This window comes from Temnothorax nylanderi, unplaced genomic scaffold (genome assembly GCF_030848795.1).
Source record: "Temnothorax nylanderi isolate EJ_2023f unplaced genomic scaffold, tnyl_v1.0 TNYL_tig0032_pilon, whole genome shotgun sequence".
NCBI classification, from domain to species: domain Eukaryota; kingdom Metazoa; phylum Arthropoda; class Insecta; order Hymenoptera; family Formicidae; genus Temnothorax; species Temnothorax nylanderi.
The window spans coordinates 1,513,946-1,541,343 of NW_027249094.1; the positions used below are offsets into that span (position 1 = coordinate 1,513,946).

Genomic DNA, 27,398 nt, shown 5'->3' on the forward strand with positions numbered 1-27,398 from the left:
AAAGCCGCGGCTCGTGTTGCGGCTTGACAAAAGCAGGCGCACGACCTACCCCGGCGCGCACCCCCGGTCTCCTCTTCCATCGTTCTTCCCTCCCTCCAACCCTCCTCTCTCGTAATCCTCCCGCCGCCCGCTGCACGCGCAGCACCCCCGTAGTGCTGCGGAGTCCAGAACACGCTGTATTATTCAGTAGAGTAATTTAAACCGCAAATGACAGATATCCTAAATGTCCTTCTGGCCCGTTCGATCGACCATTCGAATCCAGCCAGGCTTGGCTCCTGTCATCTTGTCATGCGCGACAGCCGCAACAGGCGGATTAACGCTCGCACGAGGCTCGCGGAAAATACGCACGGTATAAATACAAACGAGTTCGTGATCATCATGAGACCAGTCGAATTTAATTACCGACATGCAGCTAATTCTCGATATATTAATATCGTTGATACTTAACGATCTCGTAACATCATTTTAAGCATATTATCATATTATAAGTAATATATATTCTGTATGTGTGTTTTAAAATGCCTGTATCTGTGCACGAAACATTTATGTAAAATTACATTTTTAAATAAAATAAAATGTAAAACCATATTTTATGTCATGACAGGAATACAGACAATATGATGAATTGCACATACGTTCTTCTTCCGGGAATAAGAGGAAAAATTAGAGAAAGATTTTAGAAAGAGGAAATTAAAATAAAAAATTATATTAATTACAGGTAACTTTTAAATACTCTGACATGAAAAGTATCCACTTTTCTGCCTGATGGTTTGAATTTAGTTCTAAGTCATCACCTTCCTCATCACCACCACATTCCTGTCCTGTCCTCAAGTTTCAAGATAAACCTCAACCGCGACTCCATCAAAAGTGCTTTCAACCCTTATCAGATGCATCTGACTCTGACACATGATTCGAATTTGCCGCCTACTTGCGGTGTCAACGGTCCTCTTTAAAGTTATACTGTAGCTTCATTATATTCACGCGAAATTACTTCAAGAAATATGCAAAATAATAATAGTCTCAAACACATAAAAGCAGTAAGGCATAATAAAACACTAATATTTATTATTAACCACAAAACACGTCATAAAAATAAATGGGTAATTATTTAGATTTTAGAAAAACTTATACAGCACGAATATCCTTGATCTTAACATATGTTATAGAGAATTAATTTCTTTAAGTAAAACGCGCTTTCAAGTAAGCCGAGTAGGCGGTCTCTTCTAGTTTCTGAGATATTGCAAGTTAATTAAAATAATTTCAAAAAGCATCTCCTGAAAATTATTCTTGGCAAATTTTGCGTGAAGAAAGCATATAGCCCATCCTGAAAGGCAACTTTTCGCGACTTTTCGTAGACAACATTCATGATGCGCCATTCTTAGCTTTTGCATCAAGGCAACATGCACGACGGCTTGAATTAACGAGAAGCTTTTCGTATCTCGGCGTTATTACAGCTCTAAGTAATGCGCTGTGCTTAAACCCGCGTATTTACGATAGCCGTGCAAAAACCTTTTGTCTTCGGACTGAAATATTTCTCTTCGTTGATCAATAGTGCAACATCAGAAATTTTTAATTTACATCATCCTACAACCACAGAAGCGTAAGCAATCACGTATGATTTTATTTGACCTATAAAACTGAGATGTAAGAGAAAACATGAGAATTTTTTTATCGTGTTTCTGAATTTATAAAAATCCGTCACGACTAAAGCTTTACAAACGAATAAACAACTTGTTTTTAAGAAACATTTTACATATTATTGTTTTTTTATTTATAACTACGTTGACATCCAATATTGCTGAACACTTGGTCTCGCCTAAAAATTTAATTCTTAAAAGTGTAAATTATTTTTTAATCTCTTCCATAAATTAGTATATTTGATATACCGTACAAAATATATCTCTTTCTCTTTTCACAGAGAGATTACAGATACAAAAGATTATAGATTGTATATAGATTATACAATAAAAAAAAAGAATAAATTAAATATAATCCATTCAAAGTAAATAAGCTTTTTTTAGAAAGAAATTTCCCTTCAAGATGAGACACCGATATTTCTTCGTTTCCAGCAACAGTATTATCTTTTACGCTCAACTTAGGACCTCTTCTCCTTGTAACGAGAAGAGGAAGAGCGAGTCATATGTCGAAGGTAATGGTGCGTCAGTGAGTGATTTGTCTCCGCCCAGCTATTTTTCGGCGCGTTTATATTTTTTCATCTACTACGCTCTTTCTGTGTCGCATGTATTATTTGAATATTTTATGTCTTAAAAAAAAGATTTACCACAATATTAATGTTATGCACGTCGTAATTGTGCGTATCAATCTTATAGAGACACAAAAATAACTATATTAGATATTATTAGATCCAAAGCTAATAATTGTACAGAAATACAATAATAAGGAATTGAATTTGTACAGAGTAATTGAATTTATGTTGCAATTAAATAAAATTCTTCCATTTTGTAGTTATGTAATCATGTAAGTTCTATTATTGTGTCTGTAAATTCTATTATCGATTTGGCTATTTTAACGGATTACTTTGTTAAGATGATACGATATCATTTTCCTATCATATCTCAAATGGCTATCTCAAAGAGCTATCCGTTCTTTATCGACTTTTGCCGACATGTCGCAACGAAATTTCTAATGCCGTTTAATGTTGACAATAAAATTATAACGATGTCCGATTAGCCCCACTCTCATTGAGAGATAACTATATGGATATATACCTCGAAATCTACCATTCCTATGAATACCGTCTTTGTATTCTGAACGAATATAAAAATAGGGTCCGCGCACACGAGGCCTGAATTATTTCTTCCGCAAAGCTGAGTGAGAAGCACCCGACCAATGGACATCCCGTTCACTTATTTACCGTGGCCCCAAGCAAACTGATCGTGGAACATGTATTGAATTTTTCATACGGACCGCCTCGTCTTTTTTCCGTCGCTCGGGTTCTTTTTAAAAATTCCTGCGAGAGACCGGTAGCCTCGATTCTTTCCTGAAAGATTGAACGGCCGTTTCGCATCCACGAACGAAAGTGTTCTGTGCCCAAAATGCGCGTCGTGACACTCGTATTGCTATCAATTTCACTATTCTGTACTTTCCAACACAGCCGCGGATACAACATCCTGGGTATTTGTCCGAGCGCAAGTTACAGCCACCAGCAATCTTTTCAAGCATTGATGAAAGCCTTGGCATCTCGTGGTCATAAGGTTACCGTTTTATCAACAGTTCCCTTAAAGGTAAGTAAATTTTTTCCTTATATTTTTTCGCTCTAATCCTTTGCCTTCATTACGACTGACACGCGTCGTTTGTCTAAATATTATATCGGAATATCTCAAATGAAAATTACCACGCGAAGATATTAGAAAGTTTTACGAAGAACAGGTATTTCCGGGTATTTCGGATATAATATAAAAGCTAAAATTCCATATTTTATATATAAAACAACTTTGCAATTTTAAATTTATTAAATTACGTCATTTAAAATAACATATGACTTAAAAAGATATTTTGGCATTCATTATGTGTTCAAAACTTGCCACTGCAAAATTAATTTGCTTACCCTTTTTACCCACCCGGTATTGTTACGATTAAACGCTTGCCTATATATCGTTGCTTGCGAGAATTACCACCAACAAAGCCGCCTTGTGCTTACTAAGGACTCAAGGCATTGCACTGTTCACAGTTATTTTCGTTTAGTCTAGATAAACTTTGCGACTTTAACTGCATTCACCGTATATTGTTTTAAGCCGTTAACAGTCTGTTGTCAAATCAAAACTATATTACGACTAAATTCACGTATTTAATTTGTCTATATGAATCATTTATAGAGAAGTTATAGACTGATAAATAGATATTTGACTCGATAATTCTTTTTCAAGCTTTTCTTTTCTTTTGTCATTTCACTTTCCCCAGTTCTATTCGCTTTTTCTCTGATATCCTTCTCTCAGGTTCTCTTAGATCGTTCATCTAACCGGTCTAACGTCTCGCTCCTTTCCATCTACTGTCTCGCGTAATCCTTCTCTCGCTTCCTCTCCTTTCTCTATCTCTCTTTCTCTCTTTCTAAACTCGAGTTCAAAGTTACGCAAACTTCGTTTAGCTTCAATTTACTTCTACTAACATTTCTCTTTGCTGAATGTGTCTTCTCACGGCTTGATAGTCCTGTTTCTTTCGTGGCAAAATTAGAGATTAAATTGTTCACGTAAACTGGATAAAACCTAACTAACGAAAACATAATTGCCTTGCACACAAACTACACTATCGTAGTACTTTATTGGTTTTTCCTTTAAATTCGTAACAATTACTGATCTATCATTTAAATATCTTTTTTATTTATTCGTTTTTTATAATATTTAAAAATTATTCTACTTTTATATTACATTTTTATTTTTATATAAAAAGATAATTATAAAAATATATTTCTAATATATACATATATATATATATATATATATATATATATATATATATCTTAAAAAGTTTATTATATGTTCGTAATTGACATTTTTTTCTAATTTTTCTTATTTTACAGAATCCTCCACCGAATTATGAAAACGTTGACTTGTCATTCTCGTACGTAAGCAAGGATTGCACAGGATTAAGGTATACATTTATTATGTTTCGTGCAGATCAAGTGGGTTCCTTCATATCTGCAGCGCTGCCATCCAGTCATCCGACCAAAAAAAAAGTGAAACTCTTAGTGACTGTTCTCTGACAGAAAAAAACTGACAAAAAAGTAACCTTCTAGGCATTAAAATCGTAATCAAAAATGACATTGTTTATAAAATTTTTAGAGTAATTAAGACCATTTAAGCAAAAACAAACATTTACTCTTATTTTCCCGAAACAATCTTTGGATAGCCAAACATGTAATAAATTCTTTTCATGGTTTAAAAATTAATAATAAGGAAAACACAGGGCTTTCCGAAAATCACGTGCGATTTCTTAAGCCCGGTGTCCACGATGCTAGAACTGTGTCCAAGTTTCGGTTTAAGCCAATCAACTTGCAGCTCTTACAGAAAAGTAGCAGTTTCATTGGCTTAAACCGAAACTTGGACACAGTTCTAGCATCGTGGACACCGGGCTTTAAGAACGCGTTTGTTTTCTTTAAAATCGCGTAATGCGTTTTATTTAAAACGCCGTGCGATTTTTTAACTATGATGACTATTATAGTGACCCATTTTAGACGATAGTGATTTTTTAGTAACTTGTCAAAAAAAGGGACAAAAAGTGACTTAAGTGACTAAATGACAGCGCTGATATAGCTAGAAAATTAATAATCTTGAATTTTATCTTTGATAGACATATGGGAGCCTATGCGCTTCTCCATCAAAATTTGTGGGGAGCAAATTACATATGCAGACATCAATTATTTAGTCCTGCCATTAACGAACTTATAACGTAAGTTTAACATAATAATGACTAGCTATAATCAGGAAATTTTAGTAAATAATCTTGTTTTGTTTTAACTTATGAATAAATTTTGTAATTAAGCACAAAATAACCAAAAATCTATTCCCAAATATTAACTAAATCAAAATATTAATGATCGCGGATTATACGAAACTCTGCAACATAAATTAACAACGCGTTTTCGTCGCCCCATGTAAATACGGAGACGGAAATCAAACGACAACTTTAATAGTCCTATGATTTTAATAGTCTTACGAACAACACGCTGAAACAAATCCAGTTCAAATTTACTTGTTACAGGAGCAACAAGACATTCGACGCAATGATTATAGAGCAATTATGGTACCAATGTTATTACGCCCTCGTAAAGCATTACAACTTCCCCGTGCTGATTGGATTTTTGAGCGTGGGCAACTTGCCCTACGTAATGGATTCCGTTGGTGAGCATGTCGTGCACGTCGAACAACTCTCGCGATTTCGCCGGCCTAGCAATTTTATTGCTTGCAAAAGTAACCCAGTCCAGGTAACAAGTCGGTAATGCGAGCCTGGTCAGACTGTCGTCCCGCAATGTCTTTCTCTACCGGGTTCGCACTCACCTAGGTTGGCATCGGTAACGAACGTCGTTACTGCGCGCGGAAATTGACGTAAATTGTCGTTAAAGCAGAAAGTGCGAGCAATCGGAGTCCGGGTCTTCGTGGAAAAGGATAGATTACTCGGTAGTGCTTTAACTTGTACCGGGCTGACCCGAAGAGCGTCGGAGAAAAGGTGGCGAAAGGGACGACGCGCCAGCTCGCCGCCATTCGATTCCTTTACCTCGACGTAATTGAAGATACCCGAAAGTACTCTTCCGGATGAACGTAATAGACCGTGAAATGGATCGCCATGGCTGCTACTGAAATATTTCAATTAAAGCCGGGCGGAGTTTTGCGAAGGCGGACCGCGTATCGAAGTAGTAACGTTCCCCATTGATCTGACCCAATCACCGAGTTGAGTTTTCGAAGAAGTAAATGTACTGCACCGACTGTAACACATCGCGCTTCTTTCTCTTCACTCGCGAGAAAATTTACCGTGTAATAACGCGTTTCTCTAGTCGTCCGAACGAAAACAATAAAAGAAAAGTAGTTGTAAAACAAATTTAAGAAGTGCATCGCATAGTAGAGTACTTCTATTATACTCCTATTTGCAACATATAACTCACAAGTATCTCCGAAAAACTCGAGGTTACGTTTAAAACTTTTACATTTCACGATTAAATATGTCGCATTTTGTAAACGATTAGTTTTCAAAACGCTTTTGTTTTATTCAAAAAATGTCATGATCGACAGGAAATCCAGATGACCCTAATTTTAATCCAGACATGACGTATCCGTTCACGGACAGAATGACAATCAACGAGCGTATAGTGAATATCCTTTACACAACATACACAAGATTATATTATCGATACTGGCATCTACCAAAGGCTCAACGCATGGCTAACGAGCTGACACCTGGTACATCCGTTTACGACATCGATAAAAATTTCAGTTTAGTGATTCTGGGCAACAATCACGTGTTCGGTTACCCAAAGCCACTACTGCCGCACGTGATCGAAGTTCACAGCTTGCATATTTCGGAAAATCCCGGTTCCTTGCCTGAGGTAAGCAATTACAACTGTGTTTAAAAAAGAAACAATTACAATGATGTGCGCGTAAATAGTTTTGACGTTGCACCAGAAAAAAGATCCTCCAATTATTTAATATCAAAAAAGTAATAAAGTTGCAAGTAAATTATTAAATGCACAAAATTGTATAGGCACAGATTATATTGACAATTATCTTCTATGCCGTTACTTCCACTTGCTTCAAGCTTACTTTAATCGTACATTTAATTTACGATTAAATCGTACATTTAGTAAAAGACATTTATAGATCATAAAATGGAATTAAACAATTTATCGAGTTAAACGCATTTCTTCCACCTGAGTATAGCATCTGAGAGTTAATGTTTTTACGTCGATTAAACCTTCGCTTCTCGTAGTTTTAAATACGTCTCAGAAAGACGATATTGTGTGTCGTACGAGAATGATTTCTCCCGGGGAAATACATACCATTCTCACAGGTGACCAATAATAGTCAGTTGGTAGAAGTTTACCAACGACTCAGCGTAGCGACGTAAAGGTAAACATCATTGCTATTTACCGCGAACCGTTCTAAGTCTCCCAAGGGCCGACAAGGAAAATATTATTGGAAGAGTATTTCATTGAAGATCCTTTACATACAAAAAATAACTGTGGAATCACCTCTACATTGTGTTATGTACATAATATTGTGTTATCCCATAACTAGTTATCCCATAAGCAGTTTTTGATGACGGGTCAACAATTTTATTAAATTGACGTCTTCACTGCTTAAATTTTACTCAAATACTAAAAAAAACATCGTACTTTACAGCAGTATATATGTCCCCCCACCTATATCTGTCACAATTACGCAATATTGCAGCATTAATTCTGACTAAGTTGAAAATACCGCGTTATTTATAGGATGACCCAATATTACAATAGCTGTTTGCTGTTTGCGTTCTTCAGCGTCAATCTAAGAGTGCACTGTCGAAAATGTTCGTTTATAACGATTGTTTAATTTTAACATGACTGATTAAGTATATAATTGAGTTATAATACTCATTTATATAATCATTGAAAGTATTTCTCTTTTTTAACTTAAAACTAGACTAAAGTTTTATACACTGGATTTTAATTTAAAATTAGAAATTTGAATAAACATTAGCTACACATTATTTGTTTATATTTTGAATCTATTAAGAGAGAAAGAGATGATTTGATTAATAAATTTATATAAAAATAATTACAAGAATTATAGCTCGATAGAAGATAAAAGTTAAACATTTTATAGCTGCCTTTTGATTCTACTAAAGTTAGTTTCCTTTAAGTTTGCTTGATTACTACTACGAAGACAATGCGCAAAGATAACTGCAGTTACCACGTGATCCCGAATAATATTGAGAACGGAACGTGACCGCGGCAATGTGATCGTCTTTATACACATACACCAGAATGTATCGAAATCCATGAACAGTTATAATTAATAGGACAAAGCCTTCGGCTACACACTGTGCATATGGAACCACCGTCGCCATGTCTTCCATAAAAGCTAGCGCAGGTTTCGCAATTAACAAAGGAAGTTGCATTATCAGTAATATCAATCGCATTAATAGCACAATCGGTTCCATTTGCATCCTATCGCAGCAGTTGCTAACGCAAATTTACAAACTTATTTTGAAAATAAAAAAGTTATATGGCGAATAAACATATTTTATAAAACAACAATGCCTATATATGGCAAAATGACATTCAGTTATTATAATTGCAACGAAAACGCGTGATTTCTTAGTAATAAATATAAATTATGCTCTCGATTGTGCTTCATGTGTTAGTTTCCGTTAGTTATCTTGTTTTATATTTAAAAACCAATTATTCTACAAAAAAAATAGTTGTATTTATATCTGAATAAAAAATTGGTCGTGCAATTTTTAAAATACAAATTTTAAAAATACTGTTATTTCTATTCAAGTCTGCAACGTTGTAAAATATTTTCAAATTTCTTTGCATGTATCACTTGTCGTTGGAGATACTATTTTAGCCAAAATATATCGTATCTATCAGCATATGTGTCACACTTTTCAGTTCTCATTAAATACAATTTTCATTACTATTCTAGGCTATTGGCGAATTCCTAGATAACGCTCAGGATGGTGCTATTTATTTCTCTCTTGGCTCAAATCTGCAAACTGACCAACTACCCGCTGGACCTTTGACCGCATTGTGCAACGCCCTAGGCTCGCTCAAGCAAAGAGTTCTATGGAAACATGACGGCAACATGGCTATTCATCCGCCCAACATCAAATTTGTGAAGTGGGTGCCTCAACAAGCGGTCCTCGGTAAGGCTGCCCAAGGCTAAATTGACCAACTCTTTACCTCGTACTCTTCGAAAGAAGCGGATCAACCGCCGCGAGATATGCACTTACAAAACGGTTTGATGAGAAGCATTCTATGCTGGAATTTCTTTGTGCTTGAAGATAGAAAATCGATAAAGTTATAAAAAGAATAGATCGTGTAAGAAAGAAAGAGAGAGAGAATTTACTTCACAATCTTATTTCAGTTTTATGTAGCTATGATCCTTATTGTATTTACAATACAATCCACAATGCTTGGTTCTAATCTTAATAATAGAATAAATCACTTTTACTTCGCCAGTCAAATAATAAACAACAATGGAAATATTAATCGACTCTATAATACTGGCCATTATAATCGCCAAGATAATACGACCACGATTTCGATTACCGTCATGTAATCTTTGATACTTATATATAAGCATCTCATTTAAATAATTAAATTTATTGCGAAAAATATTACCTCAGCCAGGGTTCGAACCTGGAACCTCCCTCATTCCGTGATGGGTGTCGTTCCAATTCGACCACTGAGGCATGTGATAATATTTATCGCAATAACCTGTATTAAACTAAACAATATTATTCCAACCAAAGTAACTGCGCGCCGACAAATCGTCAGACTTGAAACACAATTTTGGTTGGCGTAGCATATTATTTTCTAATAGACATAATACAAGATGGAAACACCGAAATTATTTAAATGAGATGCTTATATATAAGTATCAAAGATTACATGACGATCGATAATCGAACCAAATCGTGGTCGTATTGTCTTGGCGATTATAATGGCCAGTAGAGTCGATTAATATTTCCATTGTTCTTAATAATAGATGCTTTATCAAATTCAAAACTATTTTATCTTCAAGGAAAATGTTAAAGAATGTCAAAAGTTGTTGCAACATTTTGAATTTAGGGATAGTATTTAGTAATAGCAACACATAACTACATAAAATGAAATAATGATGTAAATGGCGAATTATCTTATTAGCTGTCGGAGGCTATTTGTTATAGATTTGATTATTTAATTTTATTTAATTTAATCGTGCTTATATAACTCAAAAATTAATGCATTAAGATATTTTCTTAAAGATTAAAAAAGCCGATTAAATTTATTATAAAATCTATTATTAAAATTAAGAAATTATGGATTTTACACATTTTGCTTAATTTAACGAAAATCGTTATCGAGTCAATGCAGTAAATATTGTGAATCAATCTCAATTTCGTCGGTCGCAAGCAATGATTACTAAAGAAGGCAATTTTGCTAACTTACTTTATATAAGTATGTACTAAAACTTTCCCAGCTCGCGAACGAAATGTAAAATTCCAACTTAATTGTTCGATAATGATCTCATAAGAGCCTCATATATTGCCGAAGTACTCTAACTGCTTGTTCGCTATTACCATAAATGAGTTGAGAAACTTATACTTAGACCTTTAACGATTACATTCTTATTTTATTAACGTGTGCAATCGCACGGATTTGTTAAGCGAAATTCAGCGCAAGAAAGAAACTTCAACCATGACGACGACGACAAGGACGTACCTACCATCGCACGCAGATATTCAACAAACTTGCAACTTTAGCATTACTTTCATCTACAAGGAATGTTAATTTTTCGCGACTAATAGGCACAACATTCTTTGGACGTAGTGTTATTCATGGTTCCGGAATCTTTAAACGATTTGTGAACTTAATTACGTTGTTATATCGCGGGCATGCTATTTTCCGGCCATCGCTTAACGTCAGAGACGAAACGAGTATTCCCCTTTATATCGAGAGGCACGCGGCTGGATTCCAATCGAACAAAGTCCCGGCGATCGAAACGGTATCACTGCCGCACGTTTCGAAATGATCATCAAAGCTGTCTCCCGATCGAGATCGCGTTACTCGGATGTTTGAATTCGACCAACATTTGCCTCGCTCTCTCGCGTCACATCAAAGAGAAAAGCAACGTGGAATATAAGAAAGGCCGATGCACACGTCGGTACCAGGCCCTTTCCCGCCTTTGGATGGCTTGAAACGCGTTATTTTTGCGAAAGTCGCTTAAGGGTAAGCATTGGGATAAAAAAAAATTGCCAACACAATACTATCGCGACCAAGGAAAATACAGCCACGGACTAGTACAGCGGAATGAAGTGAAACGATAACTCATGACGCATGCGGCGGTGAAATTCTCGCGGGAAATTCTGACAAACAACTCCTGTTGGCAGTAACGCAACTGGCTCGATGCAAATGCACAAGCGTGCACAAAGTTTTATGCACATTGATAGACAGGCAGCGGTTGCCTGCACGAAGAACGTATTAGTGTTGGGAATACGAATGGTGACTAGAAGAAACGACGCAATTATATCGGAACTTCGGGATTATCGATGTATCACTACTCGTTATATAATACCTTTCAATTGCGCGTGTCTATGTTTGACATCTATCTACCCTCGATATTCGTATTACCCTCAACATTCATATTACACGTGACACCACAAAAATAACTTTGAACGCTCGTTACGTAAAGCGTTTGATTTTTTGTAATATCGCGTGTAATATGAATTCGTAATTCGAAATTACAAATTTAACTTTAATAACAGACTCCTTCATTTAAGCGAACGGTAAGATCTTATTATTGGGAAATATATACACAATTGCTCTTTAAGGAAATCCTTCATTTTAATTATAATTTTAATAACTTTAATAATTTCTGAAATAAAAAATTTTCAGAAGATCGTATAAATATATAATGAAAAAGACGTCCCTAATAGGTAACTGTTGCACAAATTCCCCGGATAAAATATGTTCTAATTGAGAAGTGTGTATCGCGTTACGTATAATAAAAAAAAAATCTCATTCCCCCGACATTCCCGGTGTGACGATAAAAAAAATGCACATCGGCCAGAATTTCGTCGGAAAATTCCGCGCGCGTTGATATTCGAATGCGATCAATCGGCCGTAAAGTGCGACGCGAAAAAATAAATACGACAATGCAGACATTTTTATGAAATCTCGCGTCGCATCTCTTGGTCGCTCGTGATCAACGCTAGGACTTCGCTTCCACCTCTCTCATTGCTCTTTCTCTCTTTTTTTCGTCGCGCTCTTTTACCACTGTCCCCCACACGCCACACCAAATCCCTCGGTATAATAATTCTCAAGAGCAAATAATCCGCGAAGCATCATTTTACGGTATTTTATGCACTTACGCCGCTTTTACATATACAGCGCATCCCAAGGTGATAGCGTATATGATGCAGGGCGGATTGCAGTCGTTGCAAGAGGCGGTGCACTATGCCGTGCCGGTAGTCGCAATTCCCTTTTTTGGGGATCAGTATTTCAACGCACGTAAAATCCTAGACGCCGGTATCGGACTGACACTGGACATCGACACCATAACCGAAAGCTCCGTCGTACAAACGTTCAGGGAGATCGTCGAAAATAAAACGTGAGTATGACCTGGTTCCAACACAGAATCGCGCCGGTAGCGTGACTTTTCGAAAAATTAATCCTGAAAGCATTTCGCCCTCTCAATTGCTATTCTTGTATCGTACTCATTTATAAAAGGTAAATCTAATCTAAACGAAGCCGAATAACTTATAGTCTTTTTCTGTCAAATTATGTCTTGTATAAACTAGTACACGTTATAATCCTAAATTTCTTAACGATACAATAATTATGTGATAATTTTGAATTAACATGACATAAATACAAATTAAATGAAATGCATTAAAATCACGAAAAAATCAGTCATAATCGTCAAAAGAAATAATAATTGATTAGTCGTAATCTTTGAAAGAATTATCGACTAGTATTTAAACATTGGTCAAACAGAATACGATTTTGATATGCAACATAATGCCAAAATTGTAATTACAGATATTTGAACAATATCAAAACGATGTCGGCGATCGTGCGGGATGAATTAGTGAAACCTATAGACAGGGCAGTGTGGCATGTGGAACACGTATTGAAATTTCCAAACTCGAGACATTTACAGTATCATGGACACGATATGTCATGGATACATTATTATGCAACGTATCTATGCTTGGCTACATGTCTCACTTTATTATTATACATCAGTTACATATTGTACAACAGAACCGTTAATGCTATTGCAAAAATCAGATGCGTAAGTAATATAAAACGATGGATAAGTAACTTGAAACGAAAGCTCGATTAACTTTAATTTACCATGCATACGAAACAATAATTATGAAGCAAAAATTGATCATGTACGTAATATATGTATAAATTAATTGAGAGAGAATTTCGTTGCATGAGTAGACAATCTTGTGTAATGCTTACGATAAAGAAATGAATATATTATATATTGCTGGTGACACAGAGATACGTCTTTTTTTCTTATACTTTGTTGTCGCATTATTATATTTTTTATTTATTCAAAACAGTTCTTCAAACATTCAAAAAAATGTTGAAGAATAATTCGTAAACTTGGAAATTCGTATTCATTACATCAATCATATAATTGAAGTGTAAATTAGATGCAAATGAAAAATCAATAAAAGAAAGAGTATCCTGATCGAATCTCACGTTTGTGTCATTTATTACATTTTCGATAAACAATAAGCGATTTTGTGTAAAGTCCCGAATTTATCGACAAAAGCTATGCTTGAGTATTATTATCTATAAAAGGTAATTCAGAAAGACGAAAAGCGCTGTAATCTTGCACCTACATCTTATATACCGACGTCTGGTTATTTTACATTATATCAAATAATGATAGTACAATATGACACAAAAAATACATTTATATGTATGTGTGCGTGTATGTGTGCGTGTGCAGCAAGAAATAAAACTATCGGTTACGATTTTATGTGTAAAATAAACGAAAATAAAAATAAAAATCAAATATCTGTCTATTTTAAGGCAATAGATTTTATAATGTCTAATAACTGTTAGAAAAAGACTGTTCGTTTCTTTTATGATATCTCATTTCTCATAGATATATTTTATTAACGTTTGTGATATAATTTTACAACTCCATTGCCTTGATAATAAAATAAAAAAATAACTCACCAGCCATGCGCAACAGCGGAGTTGTAAGTTGTAACTCTGCGTTGATCTGTAACATAAAAATATTTTTACATTAAAGCAAGATAATCGATATTTTAAATAAATAAATATCGCGCCCATTAAATTTTTAAAACGTTATTTTAACACGTATTTGATTTTAAAATACTAATGCAAAAAACAATCGCGGCCGTAGCGCGACTGCATATTTTCGCATTAGCTCATTCGCGTAATTAATCCGCGAAAAAAAGTACAAGTAATATAATATTACGATTGTGGGAATAAAAGAGAGACGCGACGTTCGCGACGTAACATCTCTTATTCTCACTTATGCCGGAGATCGAATTCCGAAATTGCGAAATTGCGCCGGAGTAAACCTCGAACGAGTACTGGCCTAGTTTACACCGATCACTTGATACGCGTATTAAATAGTAAATAACTAGTAAATTAGTTTGATTATTGGCTGATCAGCTCAAATATACTATTCGATACGCGTATCAAGAGATCGGTGTAAACTAGGCCACACTGACAATGAGTATCGCGCGTAATGAACGAATAAAGTGGCGCTTGAAAAAGTGACGGAATCCGCCACAGGATAGCAAAATAATAAACGAATAACACTCACCTCACGGTTGCTCCGCCGTCGCCCGATGCCTCCCAGGCTTCCTCCTCCTCTCCTCGATCCTCCTCCGTCGCATCTCCGTCGGCACACTCACTCACGACGTTCACGACAGTTCACGACACGCGAAAATATCGTCACTTACAATCGCGCGACACTTTGCACGGCACTCCCGGTATTTAATCTCGCGACGCGGCGCGTACTTTGTTACACGACGACGGAAGAATTACGTCGGAGAAGCTACGAACGAAACTAAACGATCCGCTCGATGCCCGTCGGCCCGTAATGTTCGGCAGGTAGACGCTAACATGGCAGAGAGAATTTCATAAATCGCGCGGCCAACTTCACTCGCCAGGAGCAACCGTCGCGAGGACACTACACTTGCTGCTTGTGAAGCGATTTTGGTTAACTGCAATTAAATCGTCGATTAATGAACAATCACATCCGTGTCTGTCTCTCACGATATTAAGACACGATTAAACGCGAGATTAAACGTACGTTAATAGAGACTGTGATCGCTCGTTGAACATTTAACGTCGCGGCGTTACTCGATTTACTCCGCTCGTATTCTTTTATCCGTGTTCCGAAGAAAACGACGGCAAGTTCATGCTGAAGTCGTGCGCGACACGACGCGAGTCAAGTCGACGGTTGAGAAAAGCGAAATTGTCCGAAAGAATGTAATATTATCGAAGAACGTCACTGTTATCGAATGCGTGATGTATCTCGGATACCGTACAAATTCCGCGAAGCACATGCATTAAATAAACATTCGGTATCACATATCACATATGTATATCACACGTATCCGCACATATCACAGTATCTGAACCGCCGGACAATACATGTATTACTCCGCGGCTCCGCGCTGCGATCCGAGAACGGCGATCAAGATCAACGGCGATGACGAAATGGAGTCGCGGCGCTGCGGCAACCCCAAAGCACTAACATACCGACTCACGCGCACGACTAGCGTCGTCTACAATGGCAGCAAGAGTAAGGATTAAGCAGGATTAAGGCTGTAAGACGTCGAAGTAAGCTGAATGTTTCCGGATAGTAGGACGTAGAGTAAGGCCGTAAGTGAAATGGTTGAATTCCATTTCCTACGGTCTACTCCCTTACTCTCAGCCAATGAGAGCTCGACATTAACGAAAGCGCGCGTGACAACAACCGGTGCTGTTGTGTGCTAACCTGCCTGCAAATATGTCGGACACGGAATCCGTTTTTGAAGAAGACAGCATTGACCGAGAGCTAATTGCCGTGGTCCGAAGTTAATCGGTTTTTGTATGATAAGACTGAAAAGTTGTACGCCAATGTAGAAGTGAAGACCAACGCATGGGCGCAGATTGGCGCGAGCCTCACTAACCCACTAGAAGGTAAGTTTATTTTGGATATTTTTAAATGTGTTACGGTTTTGTAGCAATTTGTTGTTACAATATAGTCGATGAACAAGGTGTCACATAGTAAATCGTTGAAAAATATGTTTGGCAGAATGAAAGTTAGGTTATAAATTAAGTTAGATAACTTTGGTGCACTATAGAAAGAGAATGAACACTTGATAATTTGCTTACTGGAATGAAACGTAATCTATACTTGTCAGGTTCTGTTGCTGAGAAACGATTTTACGCCCTGAGGCAGCGCTTTGGGAAAGAGCGGAGAAAAGTTACGCAGTCTATGCCGAGGTCTGGAGCTGGAGCGGACCAGCCTACATACACACCAACTTGGATACTGTACAAGGACCTCAGATTCCTGGAGGACATCATTAAACCTAGAAAGTAGGCATTGCGGTCTGAGAAGTTCTTTATGACAAATACCGATGACATAATTAATGGTTGTAATGTGATTGCAGAACTTCATCCAACTACAAATCTAAAGCTCCTGTAAATCCTAGCAGTCAAGTGCCAGTATTTCGCACAAGTTCCCCGTCCTTGTCTACGTCTGCTTCTGGTGGTGAAGTGACAGTGCTTCACACAATTTCCCCCATCTCTTCTACGTCTGCTGTAGCAAGTCCAAGTCCAGACATGTCTAGTTATTCGAATGACTTCTTTATAAGTCTCGCAGGTGAGGAGATTAAAATATCCATTGTCATATCTTCACAGTTTGATGTAACATAATCTGAAGTATTCTTTTGTTGCATTTTCAGGTACTGACGAGAATTCCACAGATACGTCTGAGACCCTCTTTTCGCCGCCACCTATAACACCATTTCCTACAACATCTACACCACCTCCTGCAATTACCTCGGGATCTGGGAGCAATGATACAGTTGCACAAGTGCAGAGGGCTATGTCCAACATTAGCAACAAACGCAAGGCGCCCCCACCTGATAATTTTGCATTCAAGAAACGGCAGGAGGCAGACGCTGTCAATAAAATCTTAATCGAGCAGGGTAAGGGACTGACAAACCTTGCAGCAAAAATTGGTGAAGCAATCATGGCTCCACCTCCACCACCAAAGTCCCCGTCGGTAGTAGTCAGCAATACATCTCCTGGCACTCAGCCCATGCTGAGTGCCATAGGATTCGCGCTAAGTACAGTACCTGAACATACTCAGCTTAAATGCCTCATTGGCATATTGCAATATATTAATGATTTCTCTAACAAGAGTGGACAGGCCCAGTGAAGCAAGTGATTGACAGTCTGATTTTTAATACATAGATTAAATAATACATTTATAATACACAGATTTTATTTTTTTATAGGCTGTGATTTGGATAGTCTTTCTTGTTAATATGCGTTTAATTAACTTGCTGTGATTTAAGTAATAATAATTATTATGATAATTAATTTTCTTATACGAAGATGAACAAAATTTATTTTTATTTTTATGTGCAGATTGGAACAGAAATGGCTTCTCACATGAAATTATCCACATATTATAAAGCATATCTGCATATATGCATTTTCCATATATGCCCTTACATGCATTTAAATTCTTGTGAGAAGGCATTTCTGTTTTCGTGTGTACACAGTTTATTATTAAGTAAAATTTTAAAGAACAAGGTAAAAAGAAGTTGAACTTTGAACTTACTGTGGATTAAAATAAATTTTCATAATATGTTTATGTATGTTTATGTCATGTTCAGGGGTATGTTTATGAGTTAAGGCAGTTTAGCTGAATTTAGGCAGTATTATTTTTGTGTTGATCGGAGGACGACAATAAAAAAATAAATATTTTAATGCAATCGTTTTTATTTTATTCAATCTACTTATTCACAAAACCATAAATAGGATTATCAGTTTTAAAAATATTCATTATGCTCACAGCCAAATAACACAACATTTAACTGGAAAACTAAGTAAGAAATTGGCAATGCTCCCAAGTAGTGCTTACATTAACATTACATTACACTCAGTATGCTTTATCTTATAATTATATATGGAATACAAAATTAAATAATTAAAATTACAAAGCGAATTATTACAAGTACAATAAAATCATCATAAGGATATGGAAACTTTGTCATAAGTATGCGAGAAGGTTAATTATTTTAGCTGGAAAGCTCTCACATATTGCCAGGGTGCCTGAGCTTCCCCAACTGGAGACACAAAATATTGCTTGAGGTAATTGCGCGTACCTTCCGATACTGAGCCACCTCGATTAGCACCAGTCCTACCCAACTCTGTGAAAAATTGGCCAGGACCAACAGTCCTCCAGCGACCTTCATGAATAACCCCACCCTCATCCTCAACATCGAGCCAATCAGGAGGGCAATACTGACAGATAGATCCATCATTAACGTTATTAGAGCTCATAATAAAGTTGTGAAGGCAAACAAGAGCTTTAAAAATCTTTTCTGCATTTGATACGGAAAAACACAATCGTTTGTGCAAAATACGCCAGCGTGACACTAATATTCCAAACGTATTTTCGATGCAAAGGCGAGCCCTACTGAGCCGGTAGTTGAAAACACGCTGCTCGTCTGTCAATCGATTGCGTCTTGCATAGGGGCGCATGAGGTAAGTGTTAAGAGGGAAGGCCTCATCGGCCACAATCACATGTGGGAAGGGGACATCTCTCCCTGGCAGAGGTGTTGGTGGTGGAAGATCAGCATCACCAGATGCAAGGTCTGCAGCCAATTCAGAGTTTCTCCACACACCACCGTCACTGATCGAACCTGTAAATTACATCAAGTATATTCCATTGTAGCGTTACTATTAATTTGTTTCTTGTCAGTTATTAACAAGGAACTACCATTACTCACCAAACTGTCCAATGTCTACCCATGTGAACTTGTAATTTGCATCACAAAGTGCCAACAGCACTATACTAAAGAATTTCTTGTAATTGAAATACTGTGATCCAGAGCATGGAGGCTTCTCGATTTCCATGTGTCTGCCATCAAGAGCACCAATACAGTTCGGAAATTGCCACTTTAACATGTATTCTTCGCTTATTTTTCTCCAGCCATCAGTATCTGGTGTAGGAAGAACAATGGGTTGCAGGGCACACCATATAGCACAACAAACTTCTGGCACTATTTTGCAGACCGTAGATCTCCCAACTCTGAATTCCAGATGCTTTGTCTGCATGCTTTCTCCTTGAGCAAGATACCTACATAAAAAAGACATTAAATAATATTAAATAGGAAATCTAATTTTAAAAAAATGCAAAGTTGATTCGTCAACTTACGTCAAGGTTAGGCTCAAACGAAGCCTGGGTGAAAGAGGTTTCCGATTGCTGCGCTTTTTCAAATATGGACTCACTAAATTGAGCAAAAATTCAAACTGCTCCGGCCACATCCGAGTATACCCGAAAATTCTTCATGATCACTGACTATCAACTCGCGAAATAGGTTGAAGTTGAAACCTTGTTCTCGTTTGCGCCTGTTAACGGGCCGTACCCACCACCTCCGACCAATAAACTTCTTCGTCTGAAGCTGAACCCATTGAAAAGTTAGATGCTGGCTCCATAATATCATATATAGCACAACAAGTCTAATTTTTTGCAAATCCATGATTGCTACAAAACACTCGTATTAGCACAGAGCCACGCGTCATTACTACACGCCATTGTAGACACTCAGACGTTAACGTCGTCTACAATTCAGCAGCCTAACCCTAGTGCTTACGTCTTACACATACTCTTACGGCAATTGTAGACGACGCTTTACGCCCAACGCCACTCAAAGGAGAATCGTTTGTACCCATTTGTACCTCCGTTTAAATCATTTGTTCCTAAAGGGTTAAGGATTAGGGGGGTAAAAAAACGCAGCCCCCACTTTAAGATATCGGAAAACGCCCAACGCCATTCGAAGGAGAATCGTTTGTACCCGTTTGTACCTCCGTTTAAATCGTTTGTTTCTAAAGGGTTAAGGAATTAGAGGGTGGTGAAAAAAACGCCAGCCCCCAACTTTAAGATATCGAAAAACGCCCAACGCCATTCGAAGGAGAATCGTTTGTACCCGTTTGTACCTCCGTTTAAATCGTTTGTTTCTAAAGGGTTAAGGAGTTAGAGTGGTGAAAAAAACGCCAGCCCCCAACTTTAAGATATCGGAAAACGCCCAACGCCATTCGAAGGAGAATCGTTTGTACCCGTTTGTACCTCCGTTTAAATCGTTTGTTTCTAAAGGGTTAAGGAGTTAGAGGGGGTGAAAAAAAACGCCAGCCCCCAACTTTAAGATATGAAAAACGCCCAACGCCATTCGAAGGAGAATCGTTTGTACCCGTTTGTACCTCCGTTTAAATCGTTTGTTTCTAAAGGGTTAAGGAGTTAGAGGTGGTGAAAAAAACGCCAGCCCCCAACTTTAAGATATCGAAAAACGCCCAACGCCATTCGAAGGAGAATCGTTTGTACCCGTTTGTACCTCCGTTTAAATCGTTTGTTTCTAAAGGGTTAAGGAGTTAGAGGTGGTGAAAAAAACGCCAGCCCCCAACTTTAAGATATCGGAAAACGCCCAACGCCATTCAAAGGAGAATCGTTTGTACCCATTTGTACCTCCGTTTAAATCATTTGTTCCTAAAGGGTTAAGGAATTAGAGGGGGTAAAAAAACGCCAGCCCCCAACTTTAAGATATCGGAAAACGCCCAACGCCATTCGAAGGAGAATCGTTTGTACCCGTTTGTACCTCCGTTTAAATCGTTTGTTTCTAAAGGGTTAAGGAGTTAGAGGTGGTGAAAAAAACGCCAGCCCCCAACTTTAAGATATCGGAAAACGCCCAACGCCATTCGAAGGAGAATCGTTTGTACCCGTTTGTACCTCCGTTTAAATCGTTTGTTCCTAAAGGGTTAAGGAGTTAGAGGTGGTGAAAAAAACGCCAGCCCCCAACTTTAAGATATCAGAAAACGCCCAACGCCATTCGAAGGAGAATCGTTTGTACCCGTTTGTACCTCCGTTTAAATCGTTTGTTCTAAAGGGTTAAGGAGTTAGAGGGGGTAAAAAAACGCCAGCCCCCAACTTTAAGATATGAAAACGCCCAACGCCATTCGAAGGAGAATCGTTTGTACCCGTTTGTACCTCCGTTTAAATCGTTTGTTTCTAAAGGGTTAAGGAGTTAGAGGTGGTGAAAAAAAACGCCAGCCCCCAACTTTAAGATATCGGAAAACGCCCAACGCCATTCGAAGGAGAATCGTTTGTACCCGTTTGTACCTCCGTTTAAATCGTTTGTTCTAAAGGGTTAAGGAGTTAGAGGTGGTGAAAAAAACGCCAGCCCCAACTTTAAGATATCGGAAAACGCCCAACGCCATTCGAAGGAGAATCGTTTGTACCCGTTTGTACCTCCGTTTAAATCGTTTGTTCCTAAAGGGTTAAGGAGTTAGAGGGGGTAAAAAAACGCCAGCCCCCAACTTTAAGATATCGGAAACGCCCAACGCCATTCGAAGGAGAATCGTTTGTACCCGTTTGTACCTCCGTTTAAATCGTTTGTTTCTAAAGGGTTAAGGAGTTAGAGGGGTAAAAAAACGCCAGCCCCCAACTTTAAGATATCGGAAAACGCCCAACGCCATTCGAAGGAGAATCGTTTGTACCCGTTTGTACCTCCGTTTAAATCGTTTGTTCTAAAGGGTTAAGGAGTTAGAGGTGGTGAAAAAAACGCCAGCCCCCAACTTTAAGATATCGGAAAACGCCCAACGCCATTCGAAGGAGAATCGTTTGTACCCGTTTGTACCTCCGTTTAAATCGTTTGTTCTAAAGGGTTAAAGGAATAGAGGGGTAAAAAAACGCCAGCCCCCAACTTTAAGATATCGAAAAACGCCCAACGCCATTCGAAGGAGAATCGTTTGTACCCGTTTGTACCTCCGTTTAAATCGTTTGTTTCTAAAGGGTTAAGGAGTTAGAGGTGGTGAAAAAAACGCCAGCCCCAACTTTAAGATATCGAAAACGCCCAACGCCATTCGAAGGAGAATCGTTTGTACCCGTTTGTACCTCCGTTTAAATCGTTTGTTTCTAAAGGGTTAAGGAGTTAGAGGTGGTGAAAAAAACGCCAGCCCCCAACTTTAAGATATCGGAAAAACGCCCAACGCCATTCGAAGGAGAATCGTTTGTACCCGTTTGTACCTCCGTTTAAATCGTTTGTTCTAAAGGGTTAAGGAGTTAGAGGGGGTAAAAAAACGCCAGCCCCCAACTTTAAGATATCGAAAAACGCCCAACGCCATTCGAAGGAGAATCGTTTGTACCCGTTTGTACCTCCGTTTAAATCGTTTGTTTCTAAAGGGTTAAGGAGTTAGGTGGTGAAAAAAACGCCAGCCCCCAACTTTAAGATATCGAAAAACGCCCAACGCCATTCGAAGGAGAATCGTTTGTACCCGTTTGTACCTCCGTTTAAATCGTTGTTTCTAAAGGGTTAAGGAGTTAGAGGTGGTGAAAAAAACGCCAGCCCCCAACTTTAAGATATCGGAAAACGCCCAACGCCATTCGAAGGAGAATCGTTTGTACCCGTTTGTACCTCCGTTTAAATCGTTTGTTTCTAAAGGGTTAAGGAGTTAGAGGGGGTAAAAACGCCAGCCCCCAACTTTAAGATATCGGAAAACGCCCAACGCCATTCGAAGGAGAATCGTTTGTACCCGTTTGTACCTCCGTTTAAATCGTTTGTTTCTAAAGGGTTAAGGAGTTAGAGGGGTAAAAAAACGCCAGCCCCCAACTTTAAGATATCGAAAAACGCCCAACGCCATTCGAAGGAGAATCGTTTGTACCCGTTTGTACCTCCGTTTAAATCGTTTGTTCTAAAGGGTTAAGGAGTTAGAGGTGGTGAAAAAAACGCCAGCCCCAACTTTAAGATATCGGAAACGCCCAACGCCATTCGAAGGAGAATCGTTTGTACCCGTTTGTACCTCCGTTTAAATCGTTTGTTTCTAAAGGGTTAAGGAGTTAGAGGGGGTAAAAAAACGCCAGCCCCCAACTTTAAGATATCGGAAAACGCCCAACGCCATTCGAAGGAGAATCGTTTGTACCCGTTTGTACCTCCGTTTAAATCGTTTGTTTCTAAAGGGTTAAGGAGTTAGAGGTGGGGAAAAAAAACGCCAGCCCCCAACTTTAAGATATCGAAAAACGCCCAACGCCATTCGAAGGAGAATCGTTTGTACCCGTTTGTACCTCCGTTAAATCGTTTGTTTCTAAAGGGTTAAGGAGTTAGAGGGGGTGAAAAAAACGCCAGCCCCCAACTTTAAGATATCGGAAAACGCCCAACGCCATTCGAAGGAGAATCGTTTGTACCCGTTTGTACCTCCGTTTAAATCGTTTGTTTCTAAAGGGTTAAGGAATTAGAGGGGGTAAAAAAACGCCAGCCCCCAACTTTAAGATATCGGAAACGCCCAACGCCATTCGAAGGAGAATCGTTGTACCCGTTTGTACCTCCGTTTAAATCGTTGTTTCTAAAGGGTTAAGGAGTTAGAGGGGGTGAAAAAAACGCCAGCCCCCAACTTTAAGATATCGGAAAACGCCCAACGCCATTCGAAGGAGAATCGTTTGTACCCGTTTGTACCTCCGTTTAAATCGTTTGTTTCTAAAGGGTTAAGGAGTAGAGGGGGTAAAAAAAACGCCAGCCCCCAACTTTAAGATATCGAAAAACGCCCAACGCCATTCGAAGGAGAATCGTTTGTACCCGTTTGTACCTCCGTTTAAATCGTTTGTTTCTAAAGGGTTAAGGAGTTAGAGGGGTGAAAAAAACGCCAGCCCCCAACTTTAAGATATCGGAAAACGCCCAACGCCATTCGAAGGAGAATCGTTTGTACCCGTTTGTACCTCCGTTTAAATCGTTTGTTCCTAAAGGGTTAAAGGAATTAGAGGGGGTAAAAAAACGCCAGCCCCCAACTTTAAGATATTGAAAAACGCCCAACGCCATTCGAAGGAGAATCGTTTGTACCCGTTTGTACCTCCGTTTAAATCGTTTGTTTCTAAAGGGTTAAGGAGTTAGAGGTGGTGAAAAAAACGCCAGCCCCCAACTTTAAGATATCGGAAAACGCCCAACGCCATTCGAAGGAGAATCGTTTGTACCCGTTTGTACCTCCGTTTAAATCGTTTGTTTCTAAAGAGTTAAGGAATTAGAGGTGGTGAAAAAAACGCCAGCCCCCAACTTTAAGATATCAGAAAACGCCCAACGCCATTCGAAGGAGAATCGTTTGTACCCGTTTGTACCTCCGTTTAAATCGTTTGTTTCTAAAGGGTTAAGGAATTAGAGGGGGTAAAAAAACGCCAGCCCCAACTTTAAGATATCGAAAAACGCCCAACGCCATTCGAAGGAGAATCGTTTGTACCCGTTTGTACCTCCGTTTAAATCGTTTGTTTCTAAAGGGTTAAGGAGTTAGAGGTGGTGAAAAAAACGCCAGCCCCCAACTTTAAGATATCGGAAAACGCCCAACGCCATTCGAAGGAGAATCGTTTGTACCCGTTTGTACCTCCGTTTAAATCGTTTGTTTCTAAAGGGTTAAGGAGTTAGAGGTGGTGAAAAAAACGCCAGCCCCCAACTTTAAGATATCGGAAAACGCCCAACGCCATTCGAAGGAGAATCGTTTGTACCCGTTTGTACCTCCGTTTAAATCGTTTGTTTCTAAAGGGTTAAGGAGTTAGAGGGGGTGAAAAAAACGCCAGCCCCCAACTTTAAGATATCGGAAAACGCCCAACGCCATTCGAAGGAGAATCGTTTGTACCCGTTTGTACCTCCGTTTAAATCGTTTGTTCCTAAAGGGTTAAGGAATTAGAGGGGGTAAAAAAACGCCAGCCCCCAACTTTAAGATATCGAAAACGCCCAACGCCATTCGAAGGAGAATCGTTTGTACCCGTTTGTACCTCCGTTTAAATCGTTTGTTCTAAAGGGTTAAGGAATTAGAGGGGGTAAAAAAACGCCAGCCCCCAACTTTAAGATATGGAAAACGCCCAACGCCATTCGAAGGAGAATCGTTTGTACCCGTTTGTACCTCCGTTTAAATCGTTTGTTCTAAAGGGTTAAGGAGTTAGAGGTGGTGAAAAAAACGCCAGCCCCCAACTTTAAGATATCGGAAAACGCCCAACGCCATTCGAAGGAGAATCGTTTGTACCCGTTTGTACCTCCGTTTAAATCGTTTGTTTCTAAAGGGTTAAGGAGTTAGAGGGGGTAAAAAAAACGCCAGCCCCCAACTTTAAGATATCGAAAACGCCCAACGCCATTCGAAGGAGAATCGTTTGTACCCGTTTGTACCTCCGTTTAAATCGCTTGTTTCTAAAGGGTTAAGGAATAGAGGGGGTGAAAAAAACGCCAGCCCCCAACTTTAAGATATCGGAAAACGCCCAACGCCATTCGAAGGAGAATCGTTTGTACCCGTTTGTACCTCCGTTTAAATCGTTTGTTTCTAAAGGGTTAAGGAGTTAGAGGGGGTGAAAAAAACGCCAGCCCCCAACTTTAAGATATCGGAAAACGCCCAACGCCATTCGAAGGAGAATCGTTTGTACCCGTTTGTACCTCCGTTTAAATCGTTTGTTCCTAAAGGGTTAAAGGAATTAGAGGGGGTAAAAAAACGCCAGCCCCCAACTTTAAGATATTGAAAAACGCCCAACGCCATTCGAAGGAGAATCGTTTGTACCCGTTTGTACCTCCGTTTAAATCGTTTGTTTCTAAAGGGTTAAGGAGTTAGAGGTGGTGAAAAAAACGCCAGCCCCCAACTTTAAGATATCGGAAAACGCCCAACGCCATTCGAAGGAGAATCGTTTGTACCCGTTTGTACCTCCGTTTAAATCGTTTGTTCCTAAAGGGTTAAAGGAATTAGAGGGGGTAAAAAAACGCCAGCCCCCAACTTTAAGATATCGGAAAACGCCCAACGCCATTCGAAGGAGAATCGTTTGTACCCGTTTGTACCTCCGTTTAAATCGTTTGTTCCTAAAGGGTTAAAGGAATTAGAGGGGGTAAAAAAACGCCAGCCCCCAACTTTAAGATATCGGAAAACGCCCAACGCCATTCGAAGGAGAATCGTTTGTACCCGTTTGTACCTCCGTTTAAATCGTTTGTTTCTAAAGGGTTAAGGAGTTAGAGTGGTGAAAAAAAACGCCAGCCCCCAACTTTAAGATATCGGAAAACGCCCAACGCCATTCGAAGGAGAATCGTTTGTACCCGTTTGTACCTCCGTTTAAATCGTTTGTTCCTAAAGGGTTAAGGAATTAGAGGGGGTAAAAAAACGCCAGCCCCCAACTTTAAGATATCGGAAAACGCCCAACGCCATTCGAAGGAGAATCGTTTGTACCCGTTTGTACCTCCGTTTAAATCGTTTGTTTCTAAAGGGTTAAGGAATTAGAGGGGGTTAAAAAAACGCCAGCCCCCAACTTTAAGATATCAGAAAACGCCCAACGCCATTCGAAGGAGAATCGTTTGTACCCGTTTGTACCTCCGTTTAAATCGTTTGTTTCTAAAGGGTTAAGGAGTTAGAGGTGGTGAAAAAAACGCCAGCCCCCAACTTTAAGATATCGGAAAACGCCCAACGCCATTCGAAGGAGAATCGTTTGTACCCGTTTGTACCTCCGTTTAAATCGTTTGTTCCTAAAGGGTTAAGGAATTAGAGGGGGTAAAAAAACGCCAGCCCCCAACTTTAAGATATCGGAAAACGCCCAACGCCATTCGAAGGAGAATCGTTTGTACCCGTTTGTACCTCCGTTTAAATCGTTTGTTTCTAAAGGGTTAAGGAGTTAGAGGGGGTGAAAAAAACGCCAGCCCCCAACTTTAAGATATCGGAAAACGCCCAACGCCATTCGAAGGAGAATCGTTTGTACCCGTTTGTACCTCCGTTTAAATCGTTTGTTTCTAAAGGGTTAAGGAGTTAGAGGTGGTGAAAAAAACGCCAGCCCCCAACTTTAAGATATCGGAAAACGCCCAACGCCATTCGAAGGAGAATCGTTTGTACCCGTTTGTACCTCCGTTTAAATCGTTTGTTCCTAAAGGGTTAAAGGAATTAGAGGGGGTAAAAAAACGCCAGCCCCCAACTTTAAGAT

The 27,398-nt window shown here is 38.8% G+C and overlaps 3 protein-coding genes across 4 annotated transcripts; 2 read left to right on the forward strand and 1 right to left on the reverse strand.

Annotated features, from left to right (window-relative positions):
- Window positions 1–2,833: 2,833 nt before the first annotated feature.
- Window positions 2,834–13,909, forward strand: LOC139770773 (UDP-glucosyltransferase 2-like). Of its 2 annotated transcripts, none has more exons than XM_071702956.1 (8): window positions 2,834–3,245; window positions 4,538–4,608; window positions 5,308–5,406; window positions 5,719–5,858; window positions 6,774–7,057; window positions 9,138–9,357; window positions 12,587–12,806; window positions 13,238–13,909. In XM_071702956.1, exons 1-8 carry the CDS (start codon window positions 3,057–3,059, stop codon window positions 13,542–13,544), a joined length of 1,530 nt encoding a protein of 509 aa, XP_071559057.1. In that variant the 5' UTR covers window positions 2,834–3,056; the 3' UTR covers window positions 13,545–13,909. The 2 variants fall into 2 exon arrangements, with proteins under 2 accessions (XP_071559057.1, XP_071559055.1); XM_071702954.1 differs by having other exon boundaries at window positions 2,835–3,245; window positions 6,744–7,057.
- Window positions 13,910–15,967: 2,058 nt separating this feature from the next.
- Window positions 15,968–18,195, forward strand: LOC139770775 (uncharacterized). Its single transcript, XM_071702958.1, has 4 exons — window positions 15,968–16,387; window positions 16,612–16,786; window positions 16,861–17,072; window positions 17,155–18,195. The coding sequence occupies exons 2-4, from the start codon at window positions 16,686–16,688 to the stop codon at window positions 17,631–17,633; spliced, it is 792 nt and encodes a 263-aa protein (XP_071559059.1). The 5' UTR covers window positions 15,968–16,387; window positions 16,612–16,685; the 3' UTR covers window positions 17,634–18,195.
- Window positions 18,196–18,285: 90 nt separating this feature from the next.
- LOC139770774 (putative nuclease HARBI1) lies at window positions 18,286–19,760 on the reverse strand. The gene is made up of 3 exons (XM_071702957.1): window positions 19,644–19,760; window positions 19,216–19,565; window positions 18,286–19,128 (listed from the first exon to the last, which is right to left on the reverse strand). Exons 1-3 carry the CDS (start codon window positions 19,751–19,753, stop codon window positions 18,497–18,499), a joined length of 1,092 nt encoding a protein of 363 aa, XP_071559058.1. The 5' UTR covers window positions 19,754–19,760; the 3' UTR covers window positions 18,286–18,496.
- Between the last annotated feature and the right edge of the window lie 7,638 nt (window positions 19,761–27,398).

What these genes read in the sequence shown, in the direction of transcription:
- LOC139770774 (XM_071702957.1), bottom strand. Translation starts at nt 19,753, where the DNA reads ATGTGGCCGGAGCAGTTTGAATTTTTGCTCAATTTAGTGAGTCCATAT. An exon ending in CGTTTGAGCCTAACCTTGAC is followed by an intron (nt 19,566 to 19,643) that starts GTAAGTTGACGA and finishes TTTTTTATGTAG; the next exon opens with GTATCTTGCTCAAGGAGAAA. An exon ending in GGTAGACATTGGACAGTTTG is followed by an intron (nt 19,129 to 19,215) that starts GTGAGTAATGGT and finishes TGTAATTTACAG; the next exon opens with GTTCGATCAGTGACGGTGGT.
- LOC139770773 (XM_071702954.1), top strand. Translation starts at nt 3,057, where the DNA reads ATGCGCGTCGTGACACTCGTATTGCTATCAATTTCACTATTCTGTACT. An exon ending in AAGGATTGCACAGGATTAAG is followed by an intron (nt 4,609 to 5,307) that starts GTATACATTTAT and finishes TATCTTTGATAG; the next exon opens with ACATATGGGAGCCTATGCGC. An exon ending in ATCCCGGTTCCTTGCCTGAG is followed by an intron (nt 7,058 to 9,137) that starts GTAAGCAATTAC and finishes TTACTATTCTAG; the next exon opens with GCTATTGGCGAATTCCTAGA.
- LOC139770775 (XM_071702958.1), top strand. Translation starts at nt 16,686, where the DNA reads ATGCCGAGGTCTGGAGCTGGAGCGGACCAGCCTACATACACACCAACT. An exon ending in GACATCATTAAACCTAGAAA is followed by an intron (nt 16,787 to 16,860) that starts GTAGGCATTGCG and finishes ATGTGATTGCAG; the next exon opens with AACTTCATCCAACTACAAAT. An exon ending in CTTCTTTATAAGTCTCGCAG is followed by an intron (nt 17,073 to 17,154) that starts GTGAGGAGATTA and finishes TTGCATTTTCAG; the next exon opens with GTACTGACGAGAATTCCACA.